We start from the raw sequence: 18,472 nt of genomic DNA, 5'->3' as shown, positions 1-18,472 counted from the left end.
ATCTGTATCATCCCTGGATTCTGAACAAGAATTAATGACACATCCACCCATGCGTAGAGTGATGCATAGGAGACAACAACTGAAGGATTATTACAAGAGAAAATGAGGCCACCTGTGGTTGGGCGGGACTACTATAATTAGTGCTACAGATAAAAGTGCAGCCTGGTGTTTTAGCCTCATGGCAGTTTATCTGATTCATTGTTTCATCAAGATCATAGTTTTTGCTGTTCAGGATTGTGTGTGTGGACTCTCTGGACTTTAGAATTGGACTCAATTTCCCAGTTATTGGGTGAGCGATTGGACTGCATTTAACCTGTGCCTTGTGTGTACCAGAAAATCCCTTTGACTTTTAAAAAGGGAGCTGCTTCTGTTTTTCCGTTTATAAAAACTTTTGGGTTTTCCTTTTATCGTGTGGTGTGTGTCTTCCTGGAGTAATTACCATGTAATTACAGGTGGTTGAGACACACTGGCAGAACAATGGGGGAGGGCATTTTTACCCTCCCCCAGCTCCAGGACATTCTTTGGAGCCTGGGAAGGGAGGAACAGAAGCCTACTGGACCCACCAGAATTTGGGAAACAGTCCATTTATGGCCTCCAGAGGACCTTTGGCGGGACGTGGGGAAACTGTTTTTGCCCTCCCCAGGCATTGAATTATGGGTGTGGGCATTCGAGTATGTGTGATAGGGCACACGCACACTCTTTCGGCACCTGAGGAAAAAAAGGGTTCGCCATCACTGTCCTAGGACCTAGAACATAGACACTGTTGTGAGAATTAATTTTTTAGGAGAGTGATAGCATGTGGGGTGGGGGGCTGTCATTTTGTGTGCTTGTTTTGATGTGCAATGCCCTATAGTATTGTCTTGAGGGAAGAGGTTGAAACAGTTTATGTCCAGGAGTCTGTGTAGATCACAGCCTATTCTCGAATACAGCTCATCTGTCTGGAACCCACACCACATCTCAGACATCAACACTCTCAAAAATTTCCAAAGATATTTCACCAGAAGAGCCCTTCACTCCTCCACTTGAAACAGAATATCCTACGAAAAGAGACTAACTATCCTGGGTCTTGAAAGCTTAGAACTACTGCGCCTAAAACACGATTTAAGTATTGCCCACAAGATCATATGCTGCAACGTCCTTCCGGTCAACGACTACTTCAGCTTTAACCGCAACAACACAAGAGCACACAACAGATTCAAACTTAATATTAACCACTCCAAACTTGACTGTAAAAAATATGACTTTAACAATCGAGTTGTCGAAGCGTGGAACTCATTACTGGACTCAATAGTGTCAACTCCCACCCCCCAACATTTCTCCCTTAGACTCTCCACGATTGACCTCTCCAGGTTCCTAAGAGGCCAGTAAGGGGCATATATAAGTGCACTGATGTGCCTATCATCCCCTGTCCAATTGTCTTTCCATATATCATATATATTCTCTCCTTATCTATCTATCTATCTATCTATCTATCTATCTATCTATCTATCTATCTATCTATCTATCTTATATATATATATATCATATATATTTTCTTCGTATCTCTTATATCATATATATTCTCTTCTTTTTTGCTTTCTATCTTTATATATATTACTTAATGTCTATTCTCTTCCATATGTATTGTATATTGGACAAAGAATAAATTAAAAAAAAACTTTCTGCCTTGTACAGAATACAGGTCAATGGACAGCAGGCTGGTTGCAATTATTTTTTCTGCAATTCTAACTAGCCATTGAAGTCTGTGTCTGTCTTGTTGGTTGTTCTGCCAAACCAAATAGTGGTAGAGGTACAAATATAGCATCATGATAAAATCCTCATGAAGTCAAAGTGCTATATGAATATAAATAAGATGCATTAAACAAAAAAAATAATGGATGAAAAGAAGGGGGAGAAAAGCTTGGTTGATGGAAAGCTGAGAAGGTTGTGTTTGTATAATCAAAAATAATAAAGCTTAAAAAACAAACGATAACATGAAGTATGATTGCCATAAAGTGAAAACAACTGCCTAAAGGCCTAGAAATATTTGGAGTATATAAGTAAATGGGGTAAACTGGTGTTAGCTACAGATGGACGTTGCCCTCATGCAACTATAGGCTGTTAAATGTTTCTTAGCTACAAGAACACATAACATTATCTTCTGTTTGCCTCCCCTCACAATGAAAGCATTTTCCCCTCTTAATAGGTTTTTTCTAATCAATGCTGACACAGTGGTGTCATCCTGCTACATTTTTCTTTATCTGTTCACTGTGGCTGGAACCCCTCCTTGCAATCACTGGTCACTATCTTCTATAGCAGTCTGGGTTGCAGTCTTCAACTATCTGAAAAAAGCTTGATTGGGGAGTTCTTCCCACCAACCCTGTGACTAATGAAACAGAGAGTTGTAAAATAGTGAAAGGTTGTCCCTCCCTCTCTTCCATTTCACAGTTGAGAACAAGTACTGTATGTCTTATGTATTGTATGCCAAGCAAAATGGTAACATACTCCAAGCTGAAGCTCAGGAAGAATATTGGCTATATTCATACATCAAAGGATGATATATTCAAATTTACTCCAAGCTACATTCAATACTGTTTTCCTCTACAGGGGGTGGACATTAACATGGAAACACCTTGAAAAATAATCAAAATATCTTTTAATATGGTGTTGGTCCACCTTTTGCGGCAAATACAGCCTCAATTCTCCGAGGTATTGATTCATACAAATTGTGAATTGTTTCCAAAGGAATTTTAGCCCATTCTTCAGTTAAAGCATCCTCCAGTTCTTTTAGAGACGACGGTGGTGGAAATTGTCTTCTTAACTGAATCTCTAAAATTGACCATAAATGCTCAATAATGTTGAGGTCTGATTATTGTGGTGGCCAGATGAGATGCTGAACTTCATTAGAATGTTCCTCGTGCCTTTCTTTAACAATTCTTGTTCTATGGATTGGTGCATTATCGTCTTGAAAGATGGCATCCCCCTCTGGAAACAGTTCTTGAACCATAGGATGAATTTGGTCAGCCAAAAGTCCTAAATGTAGCTGTTAATTCTTCCATGAAGGAAAATCATTGGCCCGGGGGATTTCCAAGAAATAGCACCCCAGATCATCACTGAACCCCCACCATGTTTGATGGTTGGGAGAAGGCAGTCTGGATGAAGTGATTCTTTTGGCTGTCTCCAAACGTAAACACGGCTGGAGGTCGGAAAAAGAGTAAACTATGATTCGTCAGAGAAAATCATTTTGCCACTGCTCAAGGGACCATTTTTGGTGGTTTCTACACCACTCTAAATGCTTTGAAACATTTGTCTTTGAGAGCAGAGGTTTTCTAATTGCAGCTCTTCCATGGAATCCAGATTTGTGAAGCTCCCTTCGAACAGTTTTTGTGGAAACTGGGGTTTGTATGTGTCTATTGAGCTCTGCAGTGATTTTAGGAGCTGTGATATTGCGATCTGCTCTAACAATTCACTTTAGAGTCCGACGGTCTCTCTCAGACAACTTTGACTTTCGGCCAGACCTGTGCTTGGCTAAGGACATTTTCCCTTCTCTTTCAAAAGCAGTCATTACTTTTGAGACATTACCTCTTGAAACACCAAACATTCGGGCACTTTCTGTTACACTAGCGCCTGCCATTCGAGCACCAACAATTTGGCCTCTTTGAAAATCTGAGCGGTCTGTCATTTCTAGAAGGTTATAACCAATTTCCTTAAATTTCTATTTAAAAAAGGTAGTTTAAAAAAACATATCAAATAACAGAATTAATAAAAAAGACACATAAAATATGTCAAGTTTTGATTTGATGCCAAAAAGTCAAGTGTTTCCATTGTTTTGTCCATCCCCTGTAGTTTAATTGATAGTTATGGCTACTAATTCAGGGTGAAATGTCTACTGTCTCTCAAAGACTGAATAAAGTGCAGAAGTGCTTTTTCAACTGATCAAATAGGAAATAATTATTGGCAGTAATGAATGGTTAGAAAGAAGAATGGCAATATACAATTGAGCCAGGCTTACCTTTATCTACAATATATCAATATAAATCAATGTATGGTGCATTATTTGCTTTGTATTAATTTGTGTGACTAAACACAAGTAACTCTGGATCTCATTCATTTCTTTTTCTAACTACAGTAGCAATTTTCATACAAAAATAAGAAATGTTATGCAATCAAATAAGATAACCTTTACATAAAATGGAGGGAACTTACTCAAGCTATAGTTGGTTGACACTTGGAAATCTAAATAATGAACTGAGCAGTGGATCAACATATTTTCTGTCATTTTTAAATGCAAGGTGCCAGTAATATTAAAATGACCAAACGTTTCATTGCTCGTGATAGTCCAATTCACTGGATTTTCATTGATAGATCCATACATCTTTGGCTCTGAAGAACCTCCATAAGACAAACACTCCAGTGTTAAATTTGTTGGGTAACAACGTTTATAGGGCAAATTGTGCTGGATGATAGGTGTACTAAATGGAACTGGAAGACAGAAAAAAGACAATAGGATTTTACACAATATGACATGTCTAAAAATTGTTTGATATTATTGGAATTTGTTCAAGCAGACCTGAAGGCTTTACCCTCTAAATTTCCTGTCATTGATTATCCTGAATTTAAGAAAATTCTCTTAAAATATTTCATGCAACTCTGCTGAGTTCTCTTTCTGTGCAAATATTTTCCCAAAATAGGATAGGATCCTTATTATTAATATTTACGGAGCAGCAGTGAGAACTTATTTATGTGTCTACTGCTAAGGATGGTGTTAATATTGTGATTTTATAGTGATGTTTCAATTATCCAACTAGCTTTGTGTCTACAATTATATTAGAATTAATGGCCTACCTGGTTTCTAATACATATTTTATAACTTAGCGTATACTGCAATAAATTATAAATCACTTGAAATACTGTTCTGGTCACTACAATACAGGCTATATGCTGAGATCCTAGAAATATGCTGAGATCCAAAAAGTATGCACAGAATAGCAACAAATATGATAAGGGTTGGAAGGCTAAATCCTATAATGAACGGTTATAGTCCAATAGTGTGAATGATGGACGATTGATTGTGTGATATTGGGTTTTTATCTTTTAAACTTTTCTAATTATTTATAAATAATTTTTTTTATTGTTAGATTGAATTTACACTTATAAACCACCCCAAGTCTGCAAGAAGGATGTCCTATAAATAGAATAAATAAATAGATAGATAGATAGATAGATAATAAATGATTATATACTCATTGTCTCATGCATTTATATCATATTGCCCATTTTATCATTTCATTGTCAAAATGATCAGGAACAGATGGCTACACCTGGAAGTCCAACTGCTTTTGCAGAAGGAAAAAAAATCAGCATATAGCACCTCAATCAAAAGACCATCATTCAGTCAGAAATATTTAAAATGTACAAATTAGCATGTATCTAAAACTTTCTGAGGGTTGGCAAGGATTCTCATAGATTATTCCTATTACTGTATGACACGGATCGTGTTCCAGAGTTAGAAAATATTTAGTACAGGGGTTTAATTAAATATTGCCTTCAAGTGCTCTCACTAACCTTGAGTCAGAGGCAGGGGTAGGCTGCTGCCCAGACGGGAGACGGGGGGACGAACGGTGTAGGGTAATGAAAATGGAGCTCCATCCAGGAGCACCTAATTTGTACTGAAAGATGTTGAAAGAAAATGCAGGGCATCCTGAATAATCCACACCCACAGTATGGTAGTAAAAATTTTGGTAGCCCTTCACTGGTCAGAGATATACCAAAAGATATACCAAAGTAACATTTGGTGTCTCCATTGTTGCACCCTATTCTGTAACAATAACAAGATCAGTGGCTGATTCTGTCCTTAACATTTTTGATGTGGGTCAGATTAAAGTAAGTAACGATAAACTGTCCTGGCTTCATTTTCTTTCCCAATAAACATTATCTCCTTTCATCCACACAACTTTATAGAACTTCTGAGAAGGATATTAAAATCACTCATGGCAAATTACCAAAACTTCTGTTTATTGGAGACAGAAAAGTGGCAATTCAAGAAAGTACACCTGCTTTCCTGAAAGATATACAGTATATTCTTTTTAAGAAGAAACGCAATTCATAATTTTACTATACTAGTTCTATAACTAGATAAATACCCATGCTCCGCTAGGGAACTATGTGATGAGGCTTGATAAATGGACACTTACAGCTTGAAAATTAATGAGAAGTTACGATAGGTCTCTTCTCTCCCCTTCTCTTATTCTTACACTTTCTCTCTTGTATTTAGCTTTCTCTTTAATTCTTTTTCTTTGTTTTCTAATTTTCTTATATTAGTTTAATATTAGTTTTTATCTTCCTTGTAAAAACTCTTTAATAAAATTATACAAACATACAGAGGGGGGGAGAGGGAGGGAGAAGGAGGGGGAGGAGAGAGAGAGATTAAAGAAGTTGTGCCAGTACATTACACTTACCTATCACAGATAAATGGGTATATGTGATTGATTGTGCAGAACGATTCAATATGGCAACACATTTATATTCCCCACTATCATTTACTGTCACAGAGGCGATTGAAAGTGTAAGATTCTGCTCATAAAACCTTGATTTGTTCTTGTAAGATTTGTCCTTCTCTGATTCAACTTCTTTCCCATTCTTGTATGAAATCACAACCAGCTCTTGTTTGGGAGCGATAGGCTTTTGCCAGTAGATGAAGTAAGATTCTAAAGCCATTCCTCTAGGGATTTTATAAGCACAAGGAAGCCTGGCTTCATCTCCTTCTTGGACTACTACTCTTAATTCTTGACTGAGACCTAGGGAGGAAGAATATACACAAATGCACAGTCAAAACTATGAGCTATATTAGGGACGTTAAACTCAAGGACTGAGGGACAGATCCATCCCATGGGGTGCTTAGATTTGGTCTGTGGGGCTGCACTGGAAACAGCAAAGGACCAACTTGTGGTGCCTCTGCCAGTGAAAATGGTGGTTGCGAGGGCTGTTTGCGGCCCTGTCAGGCTCTGTTTTCACTGGCAGAGAGTTGCAGGAGATAATTGCAACTGAAAACGGAGCACAGGAGCCCATTTTTGCTGGCAGAGTGCTTGGGCTACCACAGGCACCCCAACACAAGTAATCTTGAGCTGGCCATATCTGCCTGGCCACACTCACTCTAACCCCCGCCCCCCAGGTCAAAACAGCCTGATGCAGCCTTCAATGAAATTGAATTTGACACCCCTAACCTACATCTGCGGCACGAATCCCAGCGACCAGTTAGGTCCCACAGAGTGGGTCTTCTCCGGGTCCCGTCAACTAAATAATGTCGTTTAATAATGATAATAATAATAATTTATTAGATTTGTATGCCGCCCTTCTCCGAAGACTCGGGGCGGCTCACAACAAATGATAAAAAACAATATTATACAGGCACAAATCTAATATTAAGAGCCTTCTCTGTGGCGGCCCCGGCCCTCTGGAACCAACTCCCCCCAGAGATTAGAATTCCCCCCATCCTCCTTGCCTTTTGTAAACTACTCAAAACCCACTTCTGCCACCAGGCATGGGGGAATTAAGATTCCTTTTCCCCCTAGGCCTTTACAATTGTATGCATGGTATGTTTGTATGTAGGTTTGGTTTTTATTTTAAGGGGTTTTTAATTCGCTTTTAGTGTTGGATTATTATTGTACACTGTTTATGATTGCTGTTAGCCGCCCCAAGTTTTCGGAGAGGGGCGGCATATAAATCCAATTAAAAAAAAATAAAATAATAATAATAATAATAATAATAATAATAATAATAATAATAATAATCTATTCTTCAGGTTTTTCCTTACAAATATACTTTGAAATAATGTGGGAGAAAAGAGGAACAAATTTATTAAATATATTGAGATATCATCATGTAGTAGAATCAAGTGAATAAAACTGTAAGTCTGTAATGACTGCCTATATTTATTAATTTATTAGATTTATTTGCCAACCATCTTGGCAAATAAACTCAAGGAGGCATAAGGCATTAAAAGCACTAAAACCAAAGGAGATAAATTATTCTAAAATGATAAAAATGGAATTACAATCAAAGATAAAATAATGGTTAAAAGCTGGGAGGAAAAGAGCAGGATGCACAGGGAGAATGGTGAAATTACCTCTTAATTCATTAACTACTCCTCCATTGGAGACCCAAGCCATCTGGAAGAGTCAGGTCTCCAGGGCCTTATGGAATGTCAGAAGGGCAGGAGCCAATCTTATCTCAGGGGGTAAGATGTTCTAAAGGTCAGTTGTACCTTGTAATACAATTTATTTATTTATTGGATTTATTGGATTTATTGGATTTATTGGATTTATTGGATTTGTATGCTGCCCCTCTCTGGAGACTCAGAGCGGCTAACAGCAGTAATAAAACAGCATATAATAATAATCCAATACTAAAAACAATTAAAAACCCATTATTATAAAAAACCAATCATACATACAGACATACTATGCATAAAATTGTAAAGGCCTTAGGGGGAAAGAGTTATTTCAATTCCCCCATGCCTGGCGGCAGAGGTGGGTTTTAAGTAGCTTATGAAAGGCAAGGAGGGTTGGGACAATTCTAATCTCTGGGGGGAGTTGGTTCCAGAGGGCCGGGGCCACCACAGAGAAGGCTCTTCCCCTGGGTCCCACCAAGCGGCATTGTTTAGTTGATGGGACCCAGAGAAGACCCACTCTGTGGGACCTAACTGGTTGCTGGGATTCGTGCAGCAGAAGGCGGTCTCTGAGATAATCTGGTCCGGTGCCATGAAGGACTTTGAATTGTGACCGGAAACTGATCGGCAACCAATGCAGACTGTGGAGTGTTGGTGTAACATGGGCATATTTGGGAAAGCCCATGATTGCTCTCGCAGCTGCATTCTGCACGATCTGAAGTTTCCGAACACTTTTCAGAGGTAGCCCCATGTACAGAGCGTTACAGTAGTTGAGCCTCGAGGTGATGAGGGCATGAGTGACTGTGAGCAGTGACTCCCGGTCCAAATAGAGTTGCAACTGGTGCACCAGGCAGATGTACAGTGAAGGAAAGTTTTCAATAAGTACTCAATGTCTCCAATACAAGTAGTCCTCAATTTACAATTATGACTGAGCCCAACATTTCTTTTGCTATGCGAAACATTTGTTGAGTTTTGCACTACTTTTCTTGACACAGTTCTTAAGAGAATCAACACAATTTTTAAAGTAGGAACAAGGTTGTAAAGTGAATCTACATTCCCTATTGACTTTGCATGTCAGAAGGTTGACAACAATGATTATTTAGTGTAAAAAAAACAATTCAGCATTTGCAGAGCTTACAATTTAGATGTTTTTCTTAGTTAAGGCGATCTGTATGGGTCCATTAATAATGTGAGCTAGCCTTGTCTTGATGGTATGCAGAAATAATATCTCAGTGTGCTCAACTATAGTTTTTTGAATCACTCACGTGCACCTCAGGAGGTGCAGAAGGCCCTGGTTGGCTTTCAGCCTCTGACACCAAATCCTCTTCGACCTCCTCACTATCGGACTCAGATGCCAGGTTCATGGGCCTATTGTACTGCGTACCAACTGTCTTTCGATTCTTGGGATCCATGACCAGCTGCACGGAACACAGATAGGCCACAACACTACTTTTTTAGCACTGATGTTGTTACCTAATTTAATAATGAAACAGCTGCAAGAAAAAAAAAGTTCAGAGAGCCCCAAGGACTCCACAGTTCAACTCTGAACTACAAATACAGTGATACCTCGTCTTACAAATGCCTCGTCATACAAACTTTTTGAGATACAAACCCGAGGTTTAAGATTTTTTTGCCTCTTCTTCCAAACTATTTCACCTTACAAACCCAAGCCGCCACCACTGGGATGCCCTGCCTCTGGACTTCTGTTGCCAGCGAAGCGCCCATTTTTCCGCTGCTGGGATTCCCCTGAGGCTCCCCTCCATGGGAAACACCATCTCCGGACTTCTGTGTTTTTTCAATGCTGCAGGGGAATCCCAGCAATGCAAAAACGAGCGCTTCGCTGGCAGCGGAAGTCCGGAGGTGGGGATTCCCAGCGAGGGGAGCCTCAGCGAAATCGCAGCATTACAAAAACACGGAAGTCCGGAGGCGGGGTTTCGAGGACTTCCGTGTTTTTGCGATGCTGCAATTTTGCTGAGGCTCCCCTTGCTAGGAAACTTGCTAGGTAGCTCCGGACTTCCGAAGCACCCGTTTTTGCTCTGCTGGGACTCCCCTGCTGGGATTCCCCTGCAGCATCACAAAAACACAGAAGTCCGGAGGTGGAGTTTCCCAGCGAGGGGAGCCTCAGGGGACTCCCAGCAGTGCAAAAATGGGTGCTTCGGCTGGCAAAAGGGGTGAGTTTTGGGCTTGCACGCATTAATCGCTTTTCCATTGATTCTTATGGGAAACATTGTTTGTCTTACAAACCTTTCACCTTACAAACCTCGTCCCGGAACCAATTAAGTTTGTAAGATGAGGTATCACTGTATTCTCTTCTATTGGTACCATATTAAACATATTTTGTGAGTTGGTAAAGGAAGCTCTGAATGTGCTACTACAATTATAGAGCAGTTGCAGACATTCAGAGGAAAAATAACATATAAAATGAACAATGTTTTGTTTTTCTACTTTGCTTACTTCTGCCTCTTGCTTTAATTCCATCTGCCAAAGAGCAACTCACATACAGAGAGGGGTGGCATACAAATCTAATAAATGAAATGAAATGAAATGAAATTCCCAAGTGATACAGGAATTCAAGGAAAAAAATAAGGATCCTATTTCCTTGCTTTTTCCTACATCTTTTTTTTCCCATGTAAGATTTATCACTGAGAGGCCACTAAAGCTTCCTTTGACTTATATGGACATTGGTTTGCATTCCAAAACTCAAACTGTGTTGTGCAGCTTACAACTTGTTTCCAAGTCCCTGGATCATTTTGCTACACTAACAGGACATCCAAGAAAGTTTAAGCCCATCCAATGTCCTTTCTATAATAATATGTCCTCTTTAGGTGTTTCACAAAACATAGTTTCTTTCAATATAACTATGAATGTTAATTTTATTTTCTGTAGAATTCTATGGGGGCGGTGTGGTCAACTGTGAATGGTAACCACATAATATAGGAAATCGGCAGATTTATCACTTTCTGAGAGGCCGCTAAAGGTTCTTTTGACTTAAGTGGACTCTGGTTTGCATTCCAAAATCCAAACTATAGCTTTCTCAAAAGTGCTTTTTCAAAAGACAACTGAGGAAGAAGCCATTTCGCTTCTCATCCAAAAAGCTCAACCAAAGGTGTAGGTGGCTATAGTTGGGTCAGAGAACCTCGTCTCTTCACTTTCAGAAAAAGAGAACAAAAACCTTCTTGGCAAAACATACATAAGCACACATAAAGATACTGGAATGTTTATTTTTTTTTTTCCTAATGTCACTCCTATTTTTGTAATCCATGAAAGTGTAACTTGCATATGCTTAAAGCACAGAAGAAGTTTTCCAAAGCACCAGAAGGCAAGAGAAAAACAATTGATGGAAACTAATCAAAGGAGAGAAGCAACCTGGAATCAAGGAGAAACAATCAACTAATAGAACAGCTTGCCTTCAGAAATTGTAGGTGTTTCACCACTGGAGGCTTCTAAGAAGAGACTGGACAGCCACTTATCTGAAATAGTATAGAATCTCCTGCTTGAACAGGAGGTTGGACTAAATGACCTCCAAAGTCCCTTCCAGCTCTATTTTAATTAATTAATAAATGTGTGGATAGGGAGAATGACGTTTCCCTCAGTTATGGAACAGCTCCAATTACTTCTTGCTAAAGATGAAATACTACTTCAGCACCATAGAAATTAATTGTAATCTAGATTAATTCTAGCTCTTTTAAAAGCTCAATAAACATAGAAGGATAAGCATATGTTTTTATAAAAGCAATTGTAAAATACATAAATAATGGAAATCAAATGCCATCATTATTACACTTTACTTTAACCTGAAGAATTAGGAATATAAACTAATTATTGGCTCTAATAATTAGATGATGAATAAAACTGGCTGTGTACTTTAGCAAAGGTTCAAAAGGGAACAATATTGTTCTTCCTATTGATATAATTTGGATCAAATTATACAAGTAGAGTATCATGTAAGAAACAATGTGATGTATGTTGGCTAAGGATTTGAACCTGGGTGTCTTTGATCTATATCCATCATTATTTATTTATTTTTATTTATTTATTCAATTTTTATGCCGCCCTTCTCCTTAGACCCAGGGCGGCTTACAACATGTTAGCAATAGCACTTTTTAAACAAGGCTAGGCTATTGCCCCCATAATCCGGGTCCTCATTTTACCCACCTCGGAAGGATGGAAGGCTGAGTCAACCTTGAGCCGGTGATGAGATTTGAACCGCTTACCTTCAGATCTACAAGTCAGCTTCAGTGACCTGCAGTACAGCACTCTACCTGCTGCACCACCCCAGCTCATTATAATCCTATGTTCTCAAAATATCATCTCTTTTACTTATTTGCTGCAAATAAACAGCATTAAAATGTTTTTTTTGTGTGTGTGTGACTGTATGTTATAATGCCATCAAAATAAATGAAATGAAAATGTGTTTGGCTGCTGTATGTCTCCGCTGTTATCCCAAGGGAGGACACGATATGTCATTACTCATCATAGTTGGCTTTAGTTTTCAGTAGGGGATTCCCTGAAAAAGTGAACTGATATTTAAAAGCATACCACAAAAGAAAGAAGTGCAGCCTACACTAGAAAGTAGTTTGGCGTAACAAGGACTCCAGAGTTGACATTTCTAGTGAAGGCAAGCATAGAGATGAAAAGTACACACACACACACACACACACACACACACACACACACACACACACATTTGCTTCTTATATTAGCATAACCATGCATTCAACTGATGAATAGGATTGCCCCCTCTCCAAAACTTCTGTGGCTGGATTATAATTCAATACTAAAATATTTACAGTACTATGTAGGGAGGTTACATTATTGTAAATACCAAAAAATCATATTTTTTCATATAGCCTGGTTCTGTATGAGAACTGGCATCTGTAAGTAGCATTTTTATTCATTCTCACTGATTTCCATTTCACTTGGAAGGAAAAGCACCCGTGATCAAGCTTTCCACTGCTGCTGATAAAAGTAAACTATATTACTTTAAAAAAAGTAACATATTTAAAAGCGTACATCTCACCTCATCACATTACTTTTTAAAAGTGTGCACGTTTGCTGTGTATTTATTTTAGGTAAACAATGAACAGTCCAAAATAGGATTATGCAAAACAAGTGAAAAAGATGAAAGTTATATTCATTTAAAAACCACACACACAAATAAATAAAACAAAACAATTTTGTGCTATATTAACAAATACCCAATGCTTAGACAGGGTGAAATATGAATAGTTCTTAGCCCTATCGTATCTGAATTTCTTCAGCAGGAAACATGACTACTGAAAAATGTTATTAATACCACACATGATATTCATAATCATTCTTCTATTGTGCTAGAGAAAAAACACAGCTCTCAACCCTATTAATCCTGATTAACAAATTGGTGTGAGACACTGTGGGAAAAGAGAGAGCAGACAGGAATGTGTGTAGGTGTGTATGAAAAAAGAGAGGAAGTAGAACCCAGAGGTGGGTTCAGGGAAACACTTTCCATTAATTGGCTTGCTATGTACTTTCTTAGGTTTTCTGCTGATAAAAGATGCCTTTATGAAATTCATATAGTTCTTGGGTTTTGAGTTTGTAAGCTATATGGGTTTAGCATTACTGATAACACCACTTCATTACCAGGCATGTCCCTCCAGAAATGTGTGTGTATGCAGTGAAGGGCTACCAAAATTTTTACTACCACGCTGTGGGCGTGGCCTATGCAGGATGCCCTGCATTTTCGTTCAACATCTTTCTGTGCAAATTGGGTGCTCTGGAGTGGCGCTCCATTTTCGCTACCCTACTGTGTCCCCCTCATCCGGGCAGTAGCCCAACCCTGTGTTCCCTGTCCAAACTAAAAAAGTAGCTTGTTAAAATGTTATTACTGCAAGAATTTACCCAACTTCATGAATACATTTACAATATGGTTTATGTAAGACCCTGATATTAACATTTTTGCTATATACAGTAGTACCTCTAGATATGAGTTTAATTCGTTCCAGAACCGAGCTCGTATGTCGATCAACTCGGATCTCGAACGAATGCCTTTAGACTGTTTTTCTCCACCGAGATAACCAGAAGCAAGGATTCTTGCACCACCTAGTGGAAGCTCAGCTCGTATCCCGAATTTGAGCTCAGGTGTCGAACAGAAATTTTGCTCCTGTCGTGGCTCGTAACTTTGAATACTGTGGAGCAGCTCGTATCTAGAGGTACTACTGTATTAGCATAGAATATATATTAAAAGTGGGGATGCAATGGTTCAGTGGTTAAGTTCAAAAACAGACAACCCAGGTTTGAGACCAAAGTGCTGCATAGTGGGATGAGCTACCGTTCTTGCCTCAGCTGCCGTTTGCCTAGCAATTCAAAACCAAGCAAATGTGAGTAGTTTATCAGCCGTGGTGTCACAGTGGTTAGGATGCAGTACTGCAGGCGACTTCTTCTGCCTGCTGGCGACCTGCAATTTTGCAGTTCAAATATCAGTTCAAAAGCACTGTGAAGTGATATATAAGGACTAAGTGCTATTGTTCGATAAATAGGTAACATGTTGGTGAAAGGATAGAAACATAGAAGATTAACAGCAGAAAAAGACCTCATGGTCTATCTAGTCCAGTGGTTCTCAACCTGGGGGTCGGGACCCCATTGGGGGTTGAATGACTGTTTCACAGGGATCGCCTAAAGACCATGGGAAAAAACAAATTTCCCACTGTGTTAGGAATTAAAGCTTCTATTCTGGCTCTTTGGAACATATTTTTACAATCCGGTCGGATTGTAAAAATATGTTCCAAAGAGCCAGAATAGCTCGGCTCGTATCCCGAATTTGAGCTCAGGTGTCGAACAGAAATTCAGGCATTTAAAGTGTGGGGTATACCTCTGATCTTCCTGCCAATCAGCTTAAAGCTCTGTTGGGAGAATTGGTGCTAGACATATGGTTGGGGGTCACCACAACTTGAGGATCTGTATTAAGGGGTCACAGCATTAGAAAGGTTGAGAACCACTGATCTAGTCTGTCCTTATACTATTTCCTATATTAGGATGGATATATGTTTATCCCAGGCATGTTTAAATTCAGTTACTGTGTATTTACCAACCACGTCTGCTATAAGTTTGTTCCAAGCTAAAATGAATATCCATGTTCTGTACACCTTGTTGCATAGACATGCTGGCCAAAGGATCATAAAAAAGTATTGGCTGAATAATAAAAATGCAATAGTATAAATATTATTTCAGCCTGAAAAGAAACTTGTAATTAAACTAAAGAAACTTCCATTAAACTTACTATTTCTGATATAAATTCAGAAATAAAAAGTTTAATGGAGTATGAAGAATAAGTAATATCTGGTAATATCTGGAAGAAGAGGAAAATAGTTGTAGTAAATAACTGTGGAAAGAAAGAAGGGAAAATGCATTTTGAACCTGTGTCAAAATGGCCATGCCCACCCCTGGCTACATACAAACTGGCCCTCTGAGGTAAAAGATAGCCCTGATGTAGCCCTCAAAGAAACCGAGTTTGACACCTCTGTTGTAGATTAATGGAAAGTTTGCACAATAGTTTGCTTCAACTTTCTCTTGTATCAATCAACCTAAGCAAGATATGAAACAGGAGCCAGATACTTTTTCCCAGGAAAAGTGGTATTATTCTATGAGCAAGTTTTGATCAAGAAGTAATGCTAAATTGTGGAACTGATTCTTCTGTGGAAATGCTAAACATTGCAGCCTCTTGGGAGCAAAAGGGGAGAAAGATTTCTTGCATTTATAGGTCAGCCAAAAGGTTCCTTCTCCTGGTGCTGTGTCTTATGTGCACTCTTGTCCCACCACTGACAAGAGAGAGAGAGGGGAGAGTTTGAAAGAGACAAGGAATCCCATTGTAAATGAAAATTTCTCGCGAGGGTGAGAAGTTTGATTGAACTCACGAGAAGTTTTCATTTAAAATGGGCTTTTCTGGACAGAATGCCGAGGAAGGTAACAAAGCTACAAGTGTCAGGTAGGATGCTGTCTCACTGCCCAATATGTCCCACCTGCCAGAAATGCGTCTCTGTGATATATGTCACCCCATCATCACTGCCACGCGGAGCAGGACTCTGTAAGGTTGCTTGTACTGTTGCATGCGTGAGAGGCAGCACTACCGCAAGGCAGTCCTGCAGTTTGTGCATGCAACAGCACAACAAGCCTTGCAAAGTCCTGCTCCGCTTGGCAGTGATGGTGGGACAGCCACTTGGCCGGAGCTACGAACAGGGAGGGGAGGCAGCAGCAATGGGACATCCAATTCCACACTTGCCCCGTACTGCATCCCCCAAATAATAAGTCCCGCCTCCCAATAATAAGCCCAAAGCCATATTTTGGGGTTCAAAAATATAAGCCCCTGTCTTATTTTTGGGGAAACACAGTAGTAATAAAAATAAAATATAAATAACATGATAATACAAGATCTAATAGCAGAGGTAAATTACTGGAGGCCAAATCATTGTAATCCAGTCCAATCCAGTCCTTCAGCAACATTCTGGAGGCCAAAAACAGGCCACACAGAGGCCCCGCTTGACCCGTTTTTGGGCTCCATGGCCTCCTGCAGCACATTGCTGGCTGAAATGGCAGAGTGCTGCTGGATGGTAGAATATTAGAAAAATGGGTCACATGGGGACCATGCAGGGCCTCTGCATGGCCTTTTTTCATCTGGCAGATACATTGGAGGCTGTGGAGGCTGGAAATGGACTGTGCAGAGGCCTCGTGAGGTCTCTGTGGGGCCTATTTTTAGCTGGCAGACTGCTGCAAAAGGCCAGGAAGTCCAAAAACAGACCAGAGGGCCACACATGCCTGCAGTCTGTTTTGGCCATCAGAGGCAACAAGGGCCAATCCGTTGATATTTCCAGGCTGCCCCCATGGGCCAGATTTAATCACCCCGTGGGCTGGATCTGGCCTGTGGGCCTTGAGTTTGAACCCCTGAGGTACAGTATGCCTTCACTCTATCCAATTATCAATTTATAAAAGTAATGTTTGTTGTTACTTGTCTACTAATTTAATTTAGAAGCCTTGATGAACAGCTTCATAAAAAAGAATTTATAATTTCAAATACTGTATAATAATATTTATTTATTTATTTATTTATTTATTTATTTATTTATTTATTTATTTATTTATTTATTATTTAGATTTGTATGCCGCCCCTCTCCTGTACCGACTATTGGTACAGATAGTCAAATTGTTATTTGACTTTCCTTTTCAGAATTCATATATTCCTTCCAAGCAGATCTTGATTTTCTATATCATTTTATCATTTGTATGTTCTCTAGCAACCCACCTGAAACACACATCAACTTAATGATACTCCTGGTAATTGCCTGGACAAGACCTTGCAGTTTTCTTGGTAAGATTTTGGAAGTAGTTTGCCATTGTTTGCTTCCTTGGGCTGTGAGAGAGTGACTAGCTTTGTGCCTAAAAGAGGACTGGTCTCAGAGTTCTTAGTAACCTCTACACTGGTTTTTATAATGTTCACAGGCACCAAGTTTTTTCTGGGTATGAATCAAGATGTTGCATTTAACCTAGATAAGCTTTCAAGGCCCAGAACTGTGACACCTAAAGCAATGCTTCTTCCCACATTACAACCTTCATTCACAGGTATATAATGAGTGCAATTTACCATATTTTTCAGAGTATAAGATGCACCAGAGTATACACAGGTATACATCCTGATTCACAGGTATATAAAGAGTGCAATTTACCGTATTTTTCGGAGTGTAAGATGCACCAGAGTATAAGACACACCTTAGTTTTTAGGGAAGAAAATAGGGAAAAGAATCTGCTTACCAAATATTCATCTGGCTAGCATCCTTAGTCTAGTCAGTTTCAGCACATTATTTTATCCCCTGGTTAGGACTTTAAAAAACCTTATTTGGAGAGAGAGTAACAATGAAAGAGCTTTCAAGCCATTAAAAGTTGGGAACATTGTTAGAACCTGGTTAGGGCTGAAAAGAAACTTACTTGGAGTAAGTTAGAGTAATGAAAAAAAAACTCTGCAAAGACTTAGAGCTTGGAAAACATTATTAGCAGAGAATAACAATGAAAGAACTTGCAGGCCAGTAAGAGCTGGGAACAGTTTTAGCACCTGGTTAGGGCTGGAAATAAACATTTGGAGCAAGTTAAAGCAAAGAAAAAAACCTGCGAAGACTTAGGGCTTGTAAAACATTCTTAGCAGAGAGTAACAATAGAGTATAGTTCTTTATTGGCCAAGTGTGATTGGACACACAAGGAATTTGTCTTGGTGTGTATGCTCTCATATGAAAGATCTTGCAAGCCTGTAAAAGCTGGGAACATTGTTAGCACCTGGTTAGGGATGGAAAGAAACATTCGGAGCAA

The 18,472-nt window shown here is 39.2% G+C and overlaps 1 protein-coding gene across 4 annotated transcripts in view; it reads right to left on the bottom strand.

Annotated features, from left to right (window-relative positions):
- The window catches only part of LOC139166533 (programmed cell death 1 ligand 1-like), a 75,555-nt gene that overhangs the window by 18,813 nt on the left and 38,270 nt on the right, over positions 1-18,472 (bottom strand). For all 4 annotated transcript variants that reach the window (XM_070750220.1, XM_070750222.1, XM_070750224.1 and 1 more), the window contains 2 exons: positions 6,438-6,776; positions 4,186-4,461 (listed from right to left, as the gene is read on the bottom strand). In XM_070750220.1, coding sequence (XP_070606321.1) covers positions 4,186-4,461; positions 6,438-6,776 — 615 coding nt within the window. The remainder of the gene's footprint in view (positions 1-4,185; positions 4,462-6,437; positions 6,777-18,472) is intronic.

This window comes from Erythrolamprus reginae, chromosome 4, assembly GCF_031021105.1.
Source record: "Erythrolamprus reginae isolate rEryReg1 chromosome 4, rEryReg1.hap1, whole genome shotgun sequence".
NCBI lineage: Eukaryota > Metazoa > Chordata > Lepidosauria > Squamata > Dipsadidae > Erythrolamprus > Erythrolamprus reginae.
The sequence above is the reverse complement of the archived record's forward strand: the minus strand, read 5'-3'. Positions and strand labels throughout refer to the sequence as shown.